Source organism: Zootermopsis nevadensis, unplaced genomic scaffold, assembly GCF_977971745.1.
Source record: "Zootermopsis nevadensis isolate Lab colony 2312 unplaced genomic scaffold, Znev_1.0 Znev_ptg000004l, whole genome shotgun sequence".
Classification (NCBI taxonomy): domain Eukaryota; kingdom Metazoa; phylum Arthropoda; class Insecta; order Blattodea; family Termopsidae; genus Zootermopsis; species Zootermopsis nevadensis.
In genome coordinates, this window is record NW_028259136.1 from 2,753,608 (window position 1) to 2,776,786 (window position 23,179).

General features: G+C 37.4%; 2 protein-coding genes across 7 annotated transcripts in view; both read right to left on the bottom strand.

Annotated features, from left to right (window-relative positions):
• Window positions 1–2,528: 2,528 nt before the first annotated feature.
• Window positions 2,529–7,515, bottom strand: vih (ubiquitin conjugating enzyme vih). The gene is made up of 5 exons (XM_022066194.2): window positions 7,309–7,515; window positions 7,023–7,050; window positions 5,833–5,919; window positions 4,033–4,237; window positions 2,529–3,422 (listed from the first exon to the last, which is right to left on the bottom strand). Exons 1-5 carry the CDS (start codon window positions 7,410–7,412, stop codon window positions 3,313–3,315), a joined length of 534 nt encoding a protein of 177 aa, XP_021921886.1. The 5' UTR covers window positions 7,413–7,515; the 3' UTR covers window positions 2,529–3,312.
• A 1,854-nt stretch (window positions 7,516–9,369) lies between these two features.
• Window positions 9,370–23,179, bottom strand: part of LOC110830835 (oxidative stress-induced growth inhibitor 1) — a 35,415-nt gene continuing 21,605 nt past the window's right edge. For 4 of the 6 annotated variants that reach the window (XM_022066150.2, XM_022066154.2, XM_022066148.2 and 1 more), the window contains exons 3-9: window positions 20,619–20,775; window positions 19,334–19,491; window positions 17,565–17,735; window positions 15,541–15,795; window positions 14,187–14,451; window positions 13,115–13,290; window positions 9,370–12,456 (exon numbers count right to left, since the gene is read on the bottom strand). In XM_022066150.2, the coding sequence (XP_021921842.1) occupies window positions 12,049–12,456; window positions 13,115–13,290; window positions 14,187–14,451; window positions 15,541–15,795; window positions 17,565–17,735; window positions 19,334–19,491; window positions 20,619–20,688 (1,503 nt within the window). In that variant the 5' untranslated portion in view covers window positions 20,689–20,775 and the 3' untranslated portion in view covers window positions 9,370–12,048. Of the gene's footprint in view, window positions 12,457–13,114; window positions 13,291–14,186; window positions 14,452–15,540; window positions 15,796–17,564; window positions 17,736–19,333; window positions 19,492–20,618; window positions 20,776–21,874; window positions 22,041–23,179 lie in introns of all 6 variants that reach the window. The other 2 variants (XM_087342879.1, XM_022066149.2) reach the window with 2 other exon arrangements.

Below are 23,179 nucleotides of genomic sequence, written 5' to 3' on the forward strand. Positions count from 1 at the left end.
AAGTGTGAAGGAAAGTATTTGAACTTAAGCAATGTAAATTAAGTAGAAAATTAACAAAATTACATAATGAGGAATTTTGTGATTATATTTATAAGCCTGTTTTTAAAAGAGATCATGATGTGCCCTGGATGCATACTGAATGGGTAAAGGAAGAAATACTCATAGAATGTTGGTAGGAAAATCTCTTGAAAAGATACTATTTGGATAGTCAAGGCAGAAACAGAAAACAGGACTTAATATTTGTGGGCTCTAAAGCCAGAAAGTTGGAGTTAGATAGACTGAGGAAACCAAAACTCATAATCAGATTAGATATGCACAGGTGGTTTGCACCCTACAACCAGAATGTGCTAACATTGGTCTAATGTTACATTTTTCCCATATATTTCACCCTTGCATGTCCCATTCCCTTTTTGATGAACGCACAGACTTGGTAAAAGCTCCATGTAGCCGAAGTGTTGTATAATGCCTCAAAAATAATTTCCATTCTGAAAGGGGGGGAAAACAAACAAACAATAATATAACTATGTATTTAAACTGTAGATCTGAAACATATTAGAGGCACAAAAATAATATATTTTTAAAACCAAAAATACACAATCACCATTAGCAAAATTATTAATGACTGATATAGAGATAAAACTACACTGAAATGCAGATCTTGGGTTTCTTGATCTAAGGTTACTCTGTATTTTGTTTTCATTTTTTGATCCCAGCCATAGCTCCACATTATACATTGTTTTCAATGAAGGTATTACCCCCACTTAAGGAATAAATTTAGGTCCCTGTATGAAATATGAACCTCAGTTCAATGTTCATGTGAACACAGCATACACAATTTGTCATTGTCAACAATGAGTTTGAAGCCAAAAGGAATACATAGTCTTTTCCTCCCTTGCAGATTGCTAAAGTTATTTCCTCCCCTGCCACCACTGCTTGGTGAAGCCATGTAGCTTGATAAGGCATTATTGCATAAGTTAATCATGGAGTTAAAGGTTATATTATTTCATAAAATAATACACTTGATTTGTATGAAAGCAACCTTTTTCTTGTTACAGTTGTACTTTATGTTATTTGTTCTAACATATGGTCATATGCAAATCCCACATTCTGGAAGTGTTTTTATATATTCTGCTTTCTGTGACAGTCAGTAGTACCTGGAGTTTCTAATGTGCTGCATGAGTCCATATGAATGCATGTATAATATTTTAACCATGTTCTAGGGGATTTAAATGTTCTCAAATGAATGGGCACATGTGATCACTATGCTATGCCCTTCTCCCCTTAACATTTAAATTAGCAGGCCAATTTTTAGAAAAATTGATACAAACATTATGTCACTGTAGCCACATATTTTTCTTAAAATTTCCCAACAGTAATATTATGTAAATGCAAATTTATGACATTGGAGTGACACCAGCACCACTTTATAATAGTGTCCTGGAATTACGTATCTTCAAAAATGCCTTTACCTTAAACTGAGTGATGACTAATGACCCATTTCAGCTAGGCACATGAAATCTGGTACAGTAACATACCTACAAATTGTGCATGAAATACTGTAAGCCAATAATTACAAACATGACAATTGTGCAAATTTGGGTTACATTCGACTTTAATCAAAACACTAACCAGTATTAATGACACTCCCATGTATGTATGCACAACTATCATGTTAATATTATTGATGGTAATAAATTAAAAGGTACAGAGTTTGATGCCCTCCAGCTGCACAATGACCGCACCAAATTCAATGAAAATTCAACAACCATCTCTCCTGAAATAGAACTAAAATGGCAAAAGTATTAGAGAAGGCAAACATACTCAAATCAGATGTGGTAAGGTAATGTTAAATTCATTAAACTCTTGTAGTTTTATGCTGACACAAAAGAATAGTCAGCACCGATTCATGTTATCAGTACTGTGACAGAAGACGAACTGAAATGGTGGCAGTTCAATCATGATACTGGTGTTTCATCAGCAGTGGTATAATTTCTGAATTTCACACTGAAACAACTTTGACATTCACCACAAATGCAGTGTTATGCTGCCTTGTTAATCCTGCTATTTTTTTATGTTTGGAGGTTGGAGTGTAAGCCCCTCAAGTTCAAACCTTGTCAGCAAGAAACCCTATTTTGTACGTGCGGATTGTCCTCTGAAGCACCACAGCTCAAAAGAGCTGTGGGATGGAAATTTCTCTGTATAGAATTCAATGACTACACAGAAACATAAAAAAAATTAATACTAATAATTTCATTATGTTACAAACAATTTATAAGTGGTTGGGGTAAATAACACTCATGGAATTAATAATCTGTACTAAGTATAATCATACTAGTACAAGATACAGAGAATTATTACTGGGAAATCCCATTTTTACATACATGATTTTGTAGGAATAATTCATTGTAATAGAAGTCAATAGGGCAAAAGGAAAATAAGATACATTTTATGAAAACATTATTTAGTTTTCACACTATTTATAATTTTAACATTATAGAATTTCACACATGAATGAAAATGTACACCAGTGGAAAGGAACTTCAATTTGTATTTTACTCATCGTATGCAAAAGGGTAACACATATACATTAGATATTGTATTCTGCAGAACGGCTATATTATCTATTAATATACAAATAAAACATATTTTTAAAATAAAAAACATTTTGATTTTCTATAGATTATATCTGAAGAAAGGGAAATAGACACGTCATGACATGACAAATGGAAAAAATTACAACTATAAATGTCTCAGAGGACTCGGCAAGTGTGTATCTTAGTTTTGCACATTTGGTTTTAATGACTACTGCAGCAACAGAATAAATTTAGCTACAAATTTATTCCCTGTACCACATGAATATCTCAAATATTACTATTAAAATTCAGAATTTTATTTATGCTTATGAAAGTTTATAAAAAAATTACACAAACACTATTTCTGTTTATATGATGGCACTACTGAAAAATTTGTACTATGTTCTACTGACCAAAGACTTGACACACTGAAATAAACCATAGTTTTGAAAAGGCCATTCCAAATGTATGAAAAACAAAGGCATGTAAGAATATCCAACATGTACAATCATACAGTGTGGTCAGATGCGACTGTTATTCAAAATTATAACGATATGCATGCTGAAGAAATTGAAAATAAATAGTTTTAAAAATCTGTGAAAAACAATATCAAATCAACAAATATCGATGTGGTTCTTAGTTGCATGCACTGCAAAAAAACTAGAAACACTGGTGACAATTTCAAAACACGACAAGTCACAGATCACGTGGTCTTTAATTCAGACGTCATCTGTAAATTTCACTGTGATTCACTCTTCTTGTGCTCAGCGAGAACACGATGTCTCATTTCAACCTTGTCTGGCCATAGAACAGCCGCTTGTGCGTTCATTGGACTGTCATTGTTGGGTTCTGAAAAAGAATTGAACTGGCTTAACACGTGAACAGAAAACCCGCCTCAGAGTCGTAGCAGATGTTATTTTCACATTATCTTTGCGGGAAGTTGTAAATTATATTAACATGATAAAAGCATCAACAAGGAAAGAGACAACAGGTTACCAGATGTTGTATTCGGAATCTTTGAAATGAAAAAGGTACATTGAACAGTAAGAGCAACAGGGTACTATGAAAGGTCAAACATTCTCAAAATTTCCATATGGTGAGAAGATTTATGTGAATTAATATTACATTCAAAAATCTTAAACCTATGCTTGCACATGCCATTAGGGAAACAAGAAATGCATACTTTTGGTTGGAAAACAAACTGGGAGGCACTGGTACATACAGGAGAATAATATTAAAATGGATCTAAGAGAAATAGGTTCTGAAGATGTTAACTGAATTACACCAATTCAAGACAGGATCCAAATGGCAGGATATTCTTGAACAACTGAGGAACTATAATCTGCTTAAGTAAGAGCATGTATTATATATTTATCAGGTTGACCATCAAAGATCTGTTGCTGTATTGTGTACCCATATTCCACATTTTTGGCAATGTATGACTATAGTTTTAACTTACCTCCTAAAAGAGATTGAATGGATAAGAGAATTGTTCGGACATCATACAAAGCCGACCACTTCTCTTTCAGAATATCAAGACAGATGTTTCCAAGCTGATCAATGTTAGGATGGAAGATTGATGTAATAAATTTGACAACTGGAGCACTAAATGGGTAACTATGAGGGAACTCCAAGCACAATTTGAAAGTCAAGTCTTCATACACCTATCAAAAACAGAAACAATACAACTTACAGAAAAATTTTCAGATCATTTCACAAAATGTCATAACCCTACACCGAGTGTTGAGTGTTATCGCCATTTCACAAGCACGCATGGCCACCATGTTGATATTGATGAAAGTTAAAAGTACCAAAATAGACATTCATACGAAGTTCCCAAAAATTGATCAATCAGTGTTTATAATACTGATATCTACGTCATGAGACAGGTTAACGCACATATATATGTTACCAATATGGCCCAGGTTTGGTAACCTCTTACTAATTTGAGAGAATAATGCACCCTTCACTTTAGGCACAGGCTTTCCAAAAGGAAGGAGACTCCTAAAATGTCAAATTGTAGGACAAAAATATCTGCATAAAATGTACAGTTTTGGTGTCCCCTCCTTACAGAAAACCAGAAACAAAGTTTGACACATGTGGGCATGCATTATTGTGCCGAAGGAAAAGTGCATTTGTTGTTTCTCTGGCCAATGTTATGTGAAATGTCTGTCTTTGGAAATTATGTTATACCAATGTGTGTGTATATATATATATATATACATACATACACATACACACACACACACACACATTGGCCAGAGAAACAACAAATGCACTTTTCCTTCGGCACAATAATGCATGCCCACATGTGTCAAACTTTGTTTCTGGTTTTCTGTAAGGAGGGGACACCAAAACTGTACATTTTATGCAGATATTTTTGTCCTACAATTCGACATTTTAGGAGTCTCCTTCCTTTTGGAAAGCCTCTGCCTAAAGTGAAGGGTGCATTATTCTCTCAAATTAGTAAGAGGTTACCAAACCTGGGCCATATTGGTAACATATATATATGTGTGTATATATATATATATATATAAAACTAGCACATCAATTTTATCACTCTTCGCTTCTTGCATTGTATGAAACGATTCTGTAGTAAATTTTATCAGGCAAATGCAAAACCTGACTGCAGCGTTCCAATCAAACTCATTTGTCTACTTTTGCACACAATTCAATACATCTGCCTTTCTCCAACAGTTACTCACAATTGGAAATATCAACAGTGGATTGAGGGGTGTAACTGATTATTAACAAGAGAAAACCTTTCCAATCGTGATGCCATGTCGTGCACCCCCTTTTTATAAATGAGGCTCTGGCAACCAAGTCATGACAGCTGAATCATTACATCTCGTTTGGAGTAATAAGGTTTCATTTGTTCAATTTATTAAAAGTTGCAAATAAACAAAGCAGTTAAGCCAACCCAGCCTGCATCAATCAAATAAATGCTGCTGTCTTGTTTTCAATAACAAGCACACTGAAGGTCAATTCATGTTTAAGAATTTTAACTTTTATTAGTTAATGCAGAATTAATTTGTATTGCATAATATATGTAATTATAAATATATTACATCTGAATGCAATAACATGATATTCCTCAGTCAAGCTGTACTTTATAAAGTGCCAGGTACGCACAATTTTGTTCATTATCAACATTGCCATCACTTGTTACACAAACAGACATTTATCATAAGTACATTACTTACTAGGAGATGGACTCTGTGTAGTGCTGCTGAAGTTCACTATATTTAACAGTACTTACCGTTCCCTTAGGACCAGAAATGGTTCCTATCCACTTAAAAAGGCTTTCTCCTTCAGGAAATGCTGATACACTTTTATCTGTATTTATCTGAAAGAAAAGTCATAGGTAGAACTCAAAGCATTATGGCTCGTAATCTACATGTAACTGCAATATAATCATATGAAGAAAGTAAATAAATGGTTTTGTGATAGTATGTAACAGTTAAAAGTGTACTCTGAATGGGAGTAAACAATTTCCAAATATGTTCTTTGTAATTCATTGCTCTTAACATTTATTTGCTGCACAACAAAATCTACCTAGAACTATCCTGCACAAAAGAAGATATAATTCTTTCTTATAATTAATTTGTGCAAGACATTAAAGAAATTTTATTTAAGAATACAGATCTTTTTGTTTTATATTTTATGTAAAAATGTTTTTATCATTAGTCACTCTTGCAGAAATGTGATATTTTATTTAAGGTTTGACAAACATTCTTATCTCATGGTTAGCTTTTGTGATAAGACCATTCTACCTGAAGGTGGGCTGCTTTAGGGGAGGAGATAAAATAATTCAATTTCAGCTTACTTGGCACACATAACATTATAACCTACAATAGCTCAGTGACTAAGTTTGAAGGTTTCTGACAATGGTGTGACACACTGTATAAAATAATGTTGTATTGTTCTGAAAGAGTTCAGTTTGTAGTAGGCTCCAAAATAGTTCCAGAGGCCACCTATGTTTGAATCTAAAATCAAACATTGGTTCTCTTTTCAGTTGTTTAGGCAGGTGAATGAAGAAGGAATATTTCAAATTTCATAAGGTAATAGCTGCACAAAACACAAAGTTAATATATTTATAAGAAGACTAAGGTTTACTATCTTAACAGATTCAACAACATAAACTCTTGTAAGAACTACTGCTTGACCTGATGTCATTTATTGTTAATAATGCCAAATGAATTATGGAAAGAATGGTAAGGGGAATTACACAAAATAATTAACATACTCTAAAGAAAAACATATAATTCAGTAAAGTTATTTTTTACCCACTTTATAAATCAATACAACAAATCAAAAGAATCCATCACTGACATGAGAAACAGTGAACTTGCATTAGAGATACAAGAATAAAATACTGAACTAAATAAGTCCTGCAAGAACCTAAGCAAAAATAATTTTTATACATTGCTTCCGTCAGGCCATACGTACCATTAATTCCATCAATTCCTTTTGCAACCTACGAAAGGAAAATAAAAATCGTGCATTAATTTTGGGAATAAAGAAATCGTAACTTAAAGTTCATAATTATGGGCATGTATTTTCAAAATAAATTGTGTTCTGTATATAAATTACGTTACTGTAACGATATAATGCATTTTTCACTCATAAATTTAATATCATTTGAAATGTTTTTTAAAACGAGTTATTACTCCAAATATTTGTAGATGAGGGCCATCTTTCATTGGTGTACTTAACGCAAGCACAAAATACCTACCTTTTCGTTACAGAATGATTATCTTGGGAATGACTGTGTGTCTCTTCATCCGTCTTTGTATCAGTAGTTGAAGCACTCACAAGTGGGTTAACATTTTGGGCCATTATTACAACTGATAACCGTTACACTTTCCAGTTTGAAACAATTTCACCAACTGTAATTTAAAAGGAATATTAACCAATCAATGATCTTAGTTTCTCCCCTGTAATTCACCAATAAGAATCAACATTATTAATTGCACATCCGGTTCCATAACCAGTGTCACCATCTTATGAAAATATAAGATCATTACACATGCCCTAAGCCTAAGTTCTACAGCAATCCATATTCCGTTGCAGTATTAGGACTGCTTCACGGGAGTGGAGAATGGGTATTTTGGATTATACTGCAGTTCCTGATGAAATTGCATCTTCCATCATTCTAAACGTCCATGTAATGTTGCCAACATAAGCATAATGTTATAAGCACGTTTCTTTCGGCTTCGGGTGAATTAGTTTAGTATTGACCTTTGTAGACCGCCTAGTAATTTCGACACGTTATGAAAAGAGCGTCGTGTTTTTCAGTTACTAAACTAGTTTTTGACGAAAATTACATTTCAAATATATATGTTAAAATTTGCAGAGACCTTTTAAATATGTGATTTCATAGTGCTGATATTTTTAAAATTAAAAATAAAACATTTCATTTATTTACTAAAACATGTTTTTGATCTGTATTTGTCTATGTAATAATTTTTCTTGTGCTGTACTAAAAAAAAAACTACCTTCCTGGAGATAACTTATATGTACCACCTACTTCAACATTCAACAACTCAATATCATTATATATATATATATATGTTTCCCTTGATGTAGGAACTAAATTTTAAATTATTATTTAGATGAACTTTATATCTGAAAGGGTTAAAGCTGTGAACCTACAAAACCATTACTACAACCTCTTATATTGACAGATGTAAAAATTAAATATAGTATGTGGTTTTAGGAATCTGTGTTCAGTGGACTTCTTGATTCACATCGGAGTTGCTATACAAATAATGAACACTACTAGTCCTGTTTTTCTAAGAACACAGTCTCAACACAAAGATTGAGTTGTTATATTAAAAATTAAATCTGTGGCATAACAGCTCCAGAGAGCCAAGCCAACTAGCTTGACTACTGGCCTCACGTTCACATGCCTAAGCAGAGGTGAACGATCATCCAACCAGATATAGGGTGACGTGTGGTCAGCACGACGAACCCCCAGCCACTGCTAGCTTTCATGACCGGATTACGCTACTCATTGTAGCTCCCCAATTTCCTCATGATGCTTGGTTGGTACCAGTCCCATACACTGGTCGAAAGCTCATGAGAAAATTTCTTCTCCCCCGAGACTCGAACCAGCGCGCATTTCGTATCACAGGTCTGAAGCACGATGCCTCAGACCGCACGGCTACGGCGCGGGACTAGATCGAGTTGTTTGGACAATAAAAGAAATTAGCTCTTGCAGTATAATGCTACAGTCCACACAAGGTACTACTTGAAATATCTGGTAAACATTTGTTAAGGACTGAGGAGTCCTTGGTCACCAGATTTAAACCTGTCCAATCTTTTAGCCTATTTTCCTTTTTCAGGGAGATAAAATGGATTGCAGGCTTATGGACCCTACTCCGTGTTTATGCGTGTTGGGGTTAAACATCAACAAATTTTCTTTTCTAGGTTGTTCTCAAGGATATGTCCAAATCCCTCATGCTATTATTAGTTCAGAGTGACTGTGATATGGGCTGAATAATAGGGGTTTTATTCTCAGCAAGGGCAAGAAATTTTCTTCTTATCTACCACAACCAGAATAGGTCTCAGGCCTTCCCAGCCCCCAATCCAATGGGTACTGGGGCTATTTCTTTGGGCATAAAGAGGATGGGGCATGAAGCTGACCACTCGCCTCCATCCAGTGCTGAGGTTAACAAAGAGTAGCATTATGCCTCCACTCCTTATACATGTTCATGGCATGTTGCTTAATAAGTACCAGGGACAACTCTACCTTTACAAAAAAATTAAGATTTGGGTAATAATTTATGAAAGCTAAAAAAACGTGGTTTTTATTTTCTTTAATAAATAATATCTGCATTAATCAACATCATCCACAATTCGCTACTTTATAACAGTACTTATCCTTTACTCTTTTAACTGAATGAGACAGAAATCAACTGCAGATGTGAGATTGTCTGTAGCACAGGATTCAATTCACTCCCACTGACAGGATGATGACTAACACAATAACCAGCTTAAATTTGGTAAATGAACATCAGCTGAGACATGAAGATCTGGAATCAGGCTTAGATCATTCGGTCCCCTGGTTTACAAAATAAGAATCATGACATTCTGCTCCATCTTAAATTCACATTCCTACTCTTTGAATGTACATTCACTTACAGTTACCAGTCAAATAAAATAGTTTTACATAATGTGATATATATTAAATATATACATTTGACAGTAATAATTAGGGTTCGGATGTTTGACATCATATTTTTATTCAGACTTCTATTTTCATTGTAAACTGAAATTAAACACTAGTTGGGTTATTCTAATCACAATTAGACATTTATTTTTCATATATATGTACATTTTGGTCATATTTGTAGTTAAAATGCATATTTTGGTTATATTATAAGAATAAAATTCTTGTTTGTGACTACATTTCTCAGGCATTTACAGTGAATCCTTCAGTTAGTTAAGATGCCAAAAGTTAAGTGTTCTGAAAGCGCGAAGTTATGAGGTTTCATTAAAGATTTTGGCGAGGAATATTTTAGTTCTGATGCAACAATTCTGTTCTGTAAACTTTGTGAAGTCAAAGTTACAGCTGGTAAGCGATTTAATGTGCAACAACATTGTGATATGCCAAAACATAAAAATAATTTGAGCCGACAAACCAGTCATCAAAGCGAGCAACGACTTCTGTTCACTAACACTGCGACACCTTCGCCATCAAACAAAACATCAGAATTTTCAAAGGACCTGTGTGAAATGACGGTGTCTGCCAACTGAACAAAGTGAACAATGAGCAGTTTAAAACTTTCTTGGAGAAATGCATGACTCAGTTAATTCCAGACGAATCAGCACTATAAAAAAACAAGTTACCTTCCTGTTATGAAGATGTTCTAAAAAGAATTACATGTACTGTCGGCGACAATAAGATTTGGGTTTCGATTGATGGAACAACGGATGTCTGCGGCAGATATGTAGCGAATGTCGTTATTGGCACGCTCTTTGCTGACCGTTCTGGTTCCTTCTTAAGTGAGACAATATCCTCCTTTTTGTAATGGGCCCTGCACCGTATATGGCACAGTTTCCGAAGAAATTAGACAGAAGTCGACAAGTTGATGGAGGCATAGCAACTATAATTTCTCGCCTAGAAGCAGTTGGCGCAGATGTACGTGAAAGTTTGGAGTAATAATTTAACCGTCTTCAAATATTCTCCAGTGATGTCGTGCAATGTCAAAAGGAACAAGTACATATTGAGCGACAATCAAAGATTTTCGTTCGAGACCTTGAAAATGCACATCGTTATAGATATTGTAATGCTACCAAGAAAGGAGAATGAAGAAAGGTACATATTTTGAATTTTATTTATTTGTAATTAATGAATTTGATAAGCATAAAAGGCTCTTCTTTTACATTTATCTTCTTTTTATAGGAACATGTATTCTCAACATCTAATGCTGATCCAAAACGAGGCATTTACAACTTAAAGCGACTGAGGTTTTGGATTAAAATTTCTAGGAAATCAAGTAATGCAGTAGTTGTACATGCATATGTAAATAAATAACATGATCGTAATACAAAATGCTTTATTTTAGTTTTAGCAAAAAATTTTATATAACAAATTAGGTCATATTTAGCTATTTTTTGGGGCATATTTCTCGGTTTTTTAGGTCATGAACATCCAAACCCTAGTAATAATGGTGCTGAAGACTCCAGTTCTGTACTATGAACTGCTATGTAGATTACATGAATGACAGTATGTTCAAGTGGGAACAATCTGATTTTCATAAATTATGTCATCAATTACAGTAGGTGCATCATAATCAACTGATACTGCAAACGTGTGGTAATCCGGTGCCCCCTTTGAACACCATCTCCTGAACACAAGAATTTTCACACAGTTTTGTGTTAAATTCGCACAAAAGTTTAAATAGTTAATTTCACCATACTAATCACCTGCATGTGTTAACTATTATTCTGTGTAACAGGGTCGATAAACATCGCATGTACGTATAAAGCACTCCGATTTTGAATTCCAAATTAACACAATTCATTCTAGACAGAGTGATCATGCCTTACAGATACTGTCATAAAAATAGCAACATAGAAAATGACAACTGGCATTACAGCAAGTACACTCTACTAATACCAATGAGGTTGACATTCATTACCAAAAGCAGGTGTACTGTGCAGACATAAACATTTTTCAAACTTTCTGACTTCAGTTTGAAACCTAGCTGACAAAACAAGAAACTCCATTTTTGGTAATATAATTCCAGCAAATTGGTTATTTAAATGCGCAAACCCAACAACAGTCTTTAAAGAGCTAGAAAGTGATTTAATGTCATTATAACCTCGAAAAACAAGACATGATTGTCAGATCAGAAATAAAGGTTGTGCAGAACACACCGGTTTATATTTTCGTGGCATACCAAATAACCAATCCTTCGGGGGACTATCAAAACACATGCCCCTTGAAGATCCAAGAAGTGCCAGGTCACAAAACTGTTTGGTGTTGTAGTTCTTTATTAACATGACTTGAAATAGCAACAGCACCACCTTGGAGAAATCTCACAAAGTTATCACCGGCAAGTGGCCCTAAAGTATACATGCCTGGAGGAGCCCTGACGACTCCGTGGGTGTAAGGGTCCACGTCAATGGGGTTTGATCGACAGTCAATTGGCTCTGAAGGCTTTCTACCCAGACCAAGCCCAGGAGGTAGAAAATTCAAATCGGGCCGTGACCCTATAAGAATTGCTACTACCGATACCCTGTGCACAGAAGCTACATTATCTGGTCCAACCACACACACTTTATGATCTGATGAGATTTCCAGTACCCTGTGTTCTGCCAGGGCTGTGTAACATGGGTAAGTCGCTCCACCATCGCCCATCATCTGATGTACCTAAAAAAAATAATTAAGGTATCGGATACAATCCTTGATCATTATTCTCCACCAAGTGGCTGGATGTGACTCATAAAGCCATTCCTACCCTAATGAAAGATGTTTTATCACCACCGTTTTCAATTTGGCTTTGAGAAATTGCAATTAGGACAATACGAGATGAAAGAGAGGGACTGGAAATGAATGGGATGCATCAGTTTCTGGTGAAAATTTATTTGATCAAAATATAAATGGCATAAATAAAACACAGAAGATCAATTAGATGTTAGTAAGGGAATTGGCCTGTAAGTAAACGCAAAGAACTAAGGGTACATTCATGTCTCGTCAACAAACTACAGGAAAAATCATAATATAAAGGTAGCTGATAAATCCTTAAAAAATGTGACAAGTTCGGATGTTTGGGAATGCCTGTAACAAATCCAAATTGAATTCACAATGAGATAGACTAATTTGAGGAATCGTTGCTGTCTAAATATGTAAAGGTTAAAATACACAAACCATAATTTTACCCATTGTTTTGTACAACTATAAAACCTGATTTATTATATTAATGGAAGAATTCAGACTGAGGGTTTTTGAGAACATAGCTGGTATAGAAGAAAGAATCAGACTGTTTAACAAATCTAGGCCAGACACTAGGCTGCTACCTTAGACAGACCTTGTGATATTCTGGGTACATGTTTTCTGGTAGCTGCTTCCCCAATGCGCCTGCCTTCTTCCTGAAGACATGCAGAATAGGGAGTGACCGAAATCTGGCTGCTATTACTGCATCAGCTGCACTAAGTCCCGCACCCACAATCAAAACAGGATCACAACGCGGCTCAGTTGGAACTCCTGAATCCAAGAAATGCAATTTTTTTTACAGTATCCTGTTTACAATGATATAATGGTATTACTGTGGTTACAAGTATGTCTACATCCTCAAACCCAAATAAATTTAATTTTAGGAAGTTAATTAAACCAACACACACAAAGCGCTGACATTGCAGGTCTGTGTAGGTTCCCCTTCACAATTTGGCACAATATATTACAGGTTACTGTGTTGATATTGAACCGTACATAAAATTCAGCATCCATCTCAAAAATAAAAAAATTGATTAACATCCATTCCAGAGGCATCTTCATGAGCCAGACAGTAGGTAAAATTTGGGTGCTAGATCCATGTAAATAGGACCATCCAACTCTGGAACCAGCTACCTGCTGATGTTTTAGGGACTCTCTCCTGTAAACCAAGTACTTTTAGAAAGAAGGTTAGAAAAGTGATAAATGAGGTAAAGTAAAGGGAATATATGGATGGGTGCAGTGAAGGGGGGTAAATTGGGGTGAGGATGGGAAGGCTACATAAGTGTAGTGAAGTGTAGAGAAGGTCCTGATGAAATGTGAGTGCATCAGTTCATGACGTATGTAATTCATTACTGTTACTGTCTTATGTCTAGATGGTATTAATTTTTAAGGTATGTACTTTAGGTTATATGGTTTTGTAATATTATGAGTTGTTTTATTTTGAGTGTGGTGTGTTGTTTTGTTGTGTCTCATTGTTTTTTTGTGTCTTACTGTTTTGTTCTTGCTCATTGTTTTGTTGTATCGCATTGTTCTGTTGTATCGCATTGTTTTTGTTGTGTCTTATGTTTTTTGTGTCTTATTGTTTTGTTGTGTCTTAATGTAGGACCACTGCCACCGGGTAAAAACCCATTTGCAGTCAAAAATAAATAAATAAAAATGTAACTTGCCTTCTCGGTCTCCCTCCTCCTCCTCTACCAGTCTGTCCAGTGCTGCCTCCAGTGACCTCAGGTCATGTAGAACCCACGTGGGATTATTCAATTCTCCGGATACACCCAACCTGTTTGGGAGATCTGATTGGCCTGTTGCCAATACAACTCGACGGCATATGTAACAGAATGGGATGCCATCTGACAAATCAAATCCTTCCACCCGCCACAGTGCTCGAGGCTCACAGTGCTGAACTCCTGTTTCTGGATCAATGGTTTCTTTATTCTGTAAAATATGTAATTTAATACACCGGTTTTTGGTTAATTCCAACTTTCTAAAGGCATGATAATTTCTCCTTCATGCAGAAAGAAAACATACAACACTAGACCAATATATAGTCCACGACTGTAATCTTGAGACTTGCAAGGAATGCAGGAAGTCCGTAGCATTAAAGGCAGACGCTATCTTTCCTCCTTCCTCCTTCACCCCACAAGTCTCAAGATTACAGTCATGGACTGTACATGTATTCACAGAGCTGTGCCTGTTGCTGATATATGATGCTCCACACATTGTAGATTTCGGTACTACATATTATGTAGTATCATTTTACTGTGAAGTAATATAGTATTTAGGGCTCCTTTATATTTCAGGACATCCCAAGCCGTAGCCGCGCGATCTGAGGCATCATGCTTCGGACCGGTGATACGGAATGCACGCTGGTTCGAGTCTTGGGGGAGAAGAAATTTCTCATGAGATTTTTGACCGGTGTCTGGGACCGGTGCCAACCCAGCATCGTGAGGAAATTGGGGAGCTACAATGAGTAACGTAATCCGGTCAGGAAAGCTAGCAATGGCTGGGGGTTCGTCGTGCTGACCACACGTCACCCTATATCTGGTTGGATGATCGTTCACCTCTGCTTAGGCATGTGAACGTGAGACCAGCAGCCAGCTAGTCGGCTTAGGCTCTCAGAGGGCTGTTACGCCACGGATTATTATTATTATATTTCAGGGCGTTCTGTACAATCTTGCATCCTGTGACATTCCTGTCCCTTCCCAAATCTCCCTTCCAGATTATTTATTCATGCCAGGATTTCCAATGCAAGGGGATTCAATCCAATGGCAAGTCTTCTGTTGCCATACAGCAGTCATTCTCAAACTAATAATGACGAGCAGAACACTGCATGAATAAACTCGGTAACCAATATTATTGTGTGTGCAGGTGGAAGTCAGTGAATGAAGATAATTTTTTTTAAAGAAGATACATGAAAATGTTATTTAAAACTGAATGTGCTCAAGGAAAAATATTTTAATAAGAACCTATTATATATAGTAAATAATTTTATTTTATTTTATAAAGCTTATATATATGACGTACCTGGGAATGTGAGGTGTCCAATGGAAGAACAGATGTTACAACGCAACTGTTCCGGAAAAATTTAGCGAGACCCTGATTATGGACGTAGTCATAGTAGTAACGTGCCAGCGAAGAAACAGATGCACGACTGTCACGTGAACTAGTGGGACCACTGCTCATGCCAGTATTTCCAGCTGCTTCCCACGCTCTAAAGTCCACACCGGGCAGTTCCATCCAACTTCCTAGACTAATCGTCAGGATATTTCCATCCATTGCCTGTAGAAATCATCGTGTAATGATATGAATGTAATCACATCATCTTTAACGCTTTTTGGTTCTGTATCAGACTTATTCAGAAAATATATTTAGGTCCAATGTTGAATTGAGCCTAAAAAATTATGTAAATTGAAATTTGACTTCTTAGTGAATCATAGGTTGAAATACATAAATCATAAGTGGATCTTACACAGGTACTGTGTGAAAATCAGTCCAACATTTGGGACAACATATTCAAATCCCATGTTGGCTAAAGCCTGAAAATTTAAGCATTCAAAGAAACGAATTTAAATTGTACCTCATGTTCAAAGGGCCCTCCTGTGATCTTAAGAATATATTACGGCTCACGCAACAACAGCATTGCAAAGTAGGCCACCAAAATACATTAAAAAACACAGATAAGCAAACAGCCAATACAGAATCATGTTTTGGAACAGGCTTCTTTAATATTATCACTAACTTGAGGTGGAATTACATAACTTACCTCCACAATTTATTGTAGTCATTATTTTCTCCATACAACAAGATGCTCTAGCAATGATTACACCATCATCAATTTCACTCACAACTCAACTTATTTTCCTTGTGATTATTACTTTAAATGTAGTTAAATATGTAAGATTTGAGGTTCTCACAGCGGTGAGTATGAAGATTTCTGTCTTTTGGGTTGTTGCGCTGTGTAGTCTGGTCGATGTTTACCAACGTTTCAGAGGTCATACTGCCTCCGTCATCAGGGCGATGAGTATGAATATTTCTGTCTTCTGGGTTGTTGCGCTGTGTAGTCTGGTCAATGTTTACCAACGTTTCAGAGGTCATACTGCCTCCATCATCAGGGCGATGAGTATGAAGATTTCTGTCTTCTGGGTTGTTGCGCTGTGTAGTCTGGTCGATGTTTACCAACATTTCAGAGGTCATACTGCCTCCGTCATCAGAGTATGAAGATTTCTGTCTTCTGGGTTGTTGCGCTGTGTAGTCTGGTCGATGTTAACCAACGTTTCAGAGGTCATACTGCCTCCATCATCAGAGTATGAAGATTTCTGTCTTCTGGGTTGTTGCGCTGTGTAGTCTGGTTGATGTTTACCAACATTTCAGAGGTCATACTGCCTCCGTCATCAGGGCGATGAGTATGAAGCTTTCTGTTCTTGTGGGTTGTTGCGCTGTGTAGTCTGGTCGATGTTAACCAACGTTTCAGAGGTCGTACTGCCTCCATCATCAGGGCGGTGAGTATGAAAATTTCTGTCTTCTGGGTTGTTGTGCTGTGTAGTCTGGTCGATGTTAACCAACGTTTCAGAGGTCATACTGCCTCCGTCATCAGGGCGATGAAACGTTGGTAAACATCGACCATACTACACAGCGCAACAACCCAGAAGACACAAATCTTCATGTGTCGTGGTATCCGCCCTTCTCCCATTCGCTTCACGTGTCCATACCACTTCATTCTTGCTTCCTCTACTCTCTCCACCACACCCCTCACATCCATTCGTTTCCTAACTCCCTCATTCCGGACTCTATCCCTCCTTGTCATACCCAACACACTCCTCACAAACTTCATACCCATTGCTTCCACCTTCTGTATCTCCTTCCTTCCCAATGTCCAAGTTTCTGCTGCATATGCAACAATTGATACAAGGTATGACAGGCCTAGTAGGCCGATACCCGAGGCCAAGAAAACGTCACTCGAGTTCAAAAGGGTAATAGCCGGAGTGGCTGACCATGTCTCAGAAATGTTAGTTGATCTGCTTCTTTAAGAGTAATATAAAGTATATTACCTGCCAAGATCCGCCAGGCGGACCTTTTCCCAACACAATGTGATCCACCTGACACTCTGGATGGTGGTGCCATTCCAACAAGGAAGGCAGTTCCAATCCCAAGTCTGCACACGGGTGATTCAGTGTGTCCATAAGCAAGGAAACTGGGTTGTTCGAGCGTCCTTCAAGTCCCTGCACCATTAAACAAATTTAAAACTTTACCAACATCATATGTGATAATGTGTAAATTCTCGTTTGCCAGGAGAATTTTAAGTATCAACACCAGGGGGTTTCAACATTCTCCACATTTATCCTTGATTATTGATTCATGGGTCACAAGGCTATATGTAAATACATATTACTGAACATGCATCTATCAACTTACTACAGGTAGCCCTCGATTTGCGCCGATTCAGAATAACGACGATTTTGAAACCCGCAATTCAAAAAGTGAAAAAAATATATTTTACTATTATTTATAACGTTTTACAATGTATCTCGTATGGATTCTTATACTAAATCGTAATTCTTACATCGCTGATTTTGAATAAAAATTATAAATACAGTCACCTCTGCAATTACGTATGTTTCGTTAACGCGAATTGGCTCCAATGAGATCGATGAATCGGTAAAATCTGTTTGTGAAATGCAGACTTTTGCATATGCGAGTTTGCTCTTATGCAATTTCATTCCTGGCGATTTAACCTTTCAAGGGACTAATTTAATCTCTGCGGAGGTACCGGGGTTATTTTTATTACGCGATTTTCTATAGGTCGGCGTCTTACGTGAATGCAACTATCGCATAACAGCAGAAATGACTGTACACATCAATCACAGTCAATCGCGGGGACCAACGAATTTCCGATTTTAAGTGTATAAAACATATTTTTTTTAAATTCCCTTTATTTTATTTACGTTATTTAAGAGCTCTAAATGTAATGCCATTATATTACTCGTCAATGTTTGGGTGCTGGAAACGCATGTCATTGACTTCCCATCGATTTACATTATAAAAGAGTTTCAATTTAAGCCGGTTCGTCCAGGAACGCATACCCGGCATAAATCGAGAGCTACCTGTACCAGAAACAGGTTCACATATTCCTCAATAACTTTCTTTAACAAAATCAGTCATTAGCGAAATATTTGGCAAAATTTTTGTTTCAGATATATTTTAACATCTGGTTTAATTTCTCTCGTTGTGATTCACTCGCATTCTTCCAAATGTTCATCACTCAGATGTTAGCTGGTTCTTGATTTTATGTTCTTCATTAAGCCTAACAGTTGTTCACTGTGATAATCACTCCCAAAAACTGATGACATTAACAAAGCATGTTTTCTGACACCACGTAAGTATTTTTCACACAATATTTCCAGAATTTCCCACCAAAATTATGTATGTACCCCTTGCCTCGCTCACGCGTGCCACATGTCCTGTCCATCGGAGCATCTTAGATTTCACTATCCTCACTATGCTAGGTCACCCGTACAATTCATCCAGCTTCTCGTTATATAATATTATAAGTTCGCCACTTATTTCGTCCTTACTAAGTCTTATCTTCCTGAGTACCTTAACTAACTAACACAGTTAACTGAAATGCTCTTCGTCCTTTATAGGTGTTTAATGGAGTGACCCTGATACTTCCCAGCACGTCACATTAACCAAAGCAATGGCAACGTAAGTGCATCTGCCACTGAAAGTTATGCAGAAATAAAATAAGCAGTTGACGGTATCAGAGAAACTAATGTTGCCTGAAAACAACAATTTAGTACACCAGAGAAACTGCACATACCTGCGACAAGAAACGAAGATCCTGTTTTACAATAGAGCGCCCAGGAGGGGCACCTGAAAGTCGTGCTGTTAGCATTTCATCCGGGTGAATTGCTCCGTTATAATAAGGCCAATTTCCTGCTAAAAGGTATGAAAGAGCTATACCAGAGGGACCATTCCCTGAAAAAGCAATACACAAGAGAAAAACTTACACTTTTTTGGAACACGTCTCCTGTCCCAGTACCTCCTTTATAAGTCAATTTGTAACTTTATCAAAATTCCGAAAGAATAAATTGATTCTACACATTTTTGACTGTCAAAGATTTTGTAACAGAACCTGGTGTACTTGGGTGACGTAGCTGTGTAGCTTGGAGAGATCTACATGAAAGCACAGAAATTGGAGTCTGGTTGAAAAGTGTAGATACTTGTAAATGATACGCTCTAATTTCACACCCAATACTCGTCTACATTTGGCTTATTGTGTTTATGAAATGAAAATTCACAGCACGATAAAAATGGCATTAATGTTGAATAATGGCATGTAACACCATTTGCAAGCATCTGGACTTGAACAGTGGTACATTTTGTAGCATCTTTATTATTTTGATGTATCTGGGAAGTTAATGCCACTTAAATCAACCTTCTGAGTCGATAAGATTTGAAGATATGTACCTTGCTAACCACGTTCATGTTAAATGGTTAACACTTTGTCTTACTTTCATGGTTCAGTGGTACTCTATATACCAGAACATAGCAGAACTGATCAGATAAACTGTACTGTAACACAGGTCTAGCTAGGCTATGTTGAGACAGGTAGTTGAGCACCTGGCTGAGTGAAGCTGTCTAACACTGCATTTTTATTCTTCGTTTTTAAAGGAGCCAACACGGTTTATAAAGTGTGTAATCCAGAGGTACGACAAGCATAATTTTCAAGAATTGATAATTTCACATTTGTTAATATTCCATGTTCAGACTGATTCGTCTCTCAAGACGCAAAAAAAAAACGTTTCCACATAAAGACTTATACGCGGGAATTACCAGCCCTCATACAATCCGCAATCTCGCCAGTCAAGACATCAGCTACGTCCGGTTCCTACTCTGACCCGTCTTACGATAGGTCCAAACTACTCGTGTGCCTCAGCGAATGTGGACGGTGCCACGATCCCAAGCCCCAGCACAAACAGTCTTCAGGCAGCGTGTTCCTGCACCTCCAAGGAGTAGCTATACTTGGTACAGGTCTCTCTGCATACAATCGAAATTCTAGCAATGCCATTAGTGAAGGTCAATATTTTGAAGCCGGTACATACCTATGACGACGACGTCTTTATAGGCAGCATCATCTGGAATGGTCACGCCCTGGATAGTGAAGTTTCTCATGCTGGACCCCACCGAGAGACGAGTGGCCGGTCTTGCGTGCGAGAAATGTTACGGCAGGTTGCACGTGTTCAACGACCGCAACCACTACTGAAACATCAAGTCCACTCTATCAGTGCCGTACACTGACTTCTCCATGCTTCGTCATCGCAACACCTACGCCAAGGTAGCTTATCTGCGGGACCTTCGTACATACCAGACGAGCTTCTATCTTACACGCAATAATTCACGTACGTATCGTACTAGATGCCAGGGTTGTTGTGAGCACTCAAACATGCTTGATCCCTGTTTTCTTGGTTGGCATAACTATGTCCTCACACCAACTGCACTGGCCACAAGGCACCGCAAGAGAAATATCAAAACCTTTACGAATGACGAACTAGGAAGGAATATGGCTGTATTCAGGGTTGTTACGCAGAGAAGTCTGGTGGAAGTTTACCGAAGTTTCATAGGCCCTTGCTGCCTCCATCATCAGGACGATGACTCATTGCCATGATTATGGAGGCAGCAAGTACCTCTGAAACGCTGGTAAACTTCCACCAGACTGCACGGCGCTACAAACCCAGAATACAGCCATCTTCGTACCCCACGGCTGTGAAAACCTCAAATCCTACCTCCAATTATAATCCGATGTTCGATCCTGAACCCTGAGGAAGTCTCAAACCGAAATAGACGGAGCCCGAACTCTGTTGCTTATGATCATCGACCCAAGGGCAGAAGTGTTCGAGACCACAATCGACATCATAAGCGTAATAGGATGACCATCGGAAATGATGCACTTAAAATGGCGCCTAACTTTAAGCTGGACATTTTTTCGCGGATCAGCTGCAATACGAAATTATTTTTTAAGCTTCAGTCTGACGTGTTGAATACGTCGACAGCCTCTAATAACCAGTAGGACTACAGTGAAGTCGATATAAAACCATCGATCAATCCAGTTCAATATCATTATGAAATTAATTTAATTAACACTAAAAACACAAAATAATTAACTCTATATGATTTGAAGCTTTCACGGCGGCTTTAATTAATAAAGTCTTCTTGGGCTATCAGGCTTGAAAATGAGGACAGAGAAGGTCCTCGAAACGTCGGCGACTGATCACCAACGAACACGGCTCGTAGTCCGAGAAGACTTATTAATAATTAACTCTAGATTACTATTAACAACACATTCAGCATAATGACATACCGTAATACTGAACGTGTAATTTCTTATAGCATCTCAGGCCAGTTCTTTCCACAGAATGGAATCCGATTCGTACAGACAGATTCTGGCGTTTATTTCTAGCAAAGCTGACAGCGTACGGAGCGCTGGAGCTAATGTTGTCTTCCGGCCTGTCGAACTCAGTGTAAGACTGGAAACAAACGATCCAAAAATACCTTTGCCAAGTCATTCTCAATGGACTTGCGGGAGAAGTGGATAACGAGTCTCGTATTAACGTGATGTGTACATCAGTGGTTTGTTTCCGTGCGCTGAACCTACTCCTCAGAGACGGGAATTTGATTATGTAAGGCGACTCGGGAGGAAACATTTGTTATTTCAAAATGTTGCGACACGCAACGTTTTACTTTAAGGCGAAAAGTTGTTACGTGTGAGATCTGGTTTCTCAATCTGATGTAAGAACAAGGATTTACAGTATTTAAAAACAAATATTATAGTATGGGGTTATCCTTCACATATCTAGTACATTCTTATGGGCCGAAGTCACAACCATCTTATTCAAAATCCATTGAAGATGAATGAATTCATGATAGTCTTCCCATTCCAATACACGCAGAAACATCTGTGAAGTAGGAATGTCTATGGTGGTCTTCTAGTATTGGAAGCCTCCATTTCAGGGCTGACTTCAGTGCTTAAGATGGAAACAGTATGTTCCTTCGAAATGTTGGTACGCACCCAAAAATGTACACGGTATCCCCTACCCAGACGACCCACACCAAGCTTGAAACGCCTAGCTCCAATAGTTCATTAACTGTCAAAGTAAAAGAGCCAAGGAAAATCCTCGCACGGCAGCCATATTGTTATTGTCCAACCTAAAAAAATTACATGTTTTTCAGCGATCCATTAGTGGCACTTTTCCCATCTAACAATTCCGCGCGACAGCCATATTTTTACTATTGACTGTAGGAAATTGAAAAGTATGAAGTTTAGGTGGTCTCTAATTGCACAATTTTCATACTGAGTTTCGTGAAAATCTATCTACAGGATCTAAAGTGTAAACATGCGGACAGACAAACTCTCAACATAAAAGTTGTAGATCGTAATCCGTGCAAATTCTTCGTTCGATGAGTCGTTTCTGACAAATCGATAACTTCGATTTGAGCTTTGCAGTAGAGTTCATTGCCAAGACGAACCAAACTCACATTATGAGTTCCAGAAGCCTTTACGTACATTGTGACAGCAAGAAAAATTTCGAAGCCTCCGTCGGGATCAAGCTCACGCCTTTCAGCATGAAATATCAAGGCCCATTATCAGTACTTTCTTGTACAAAAC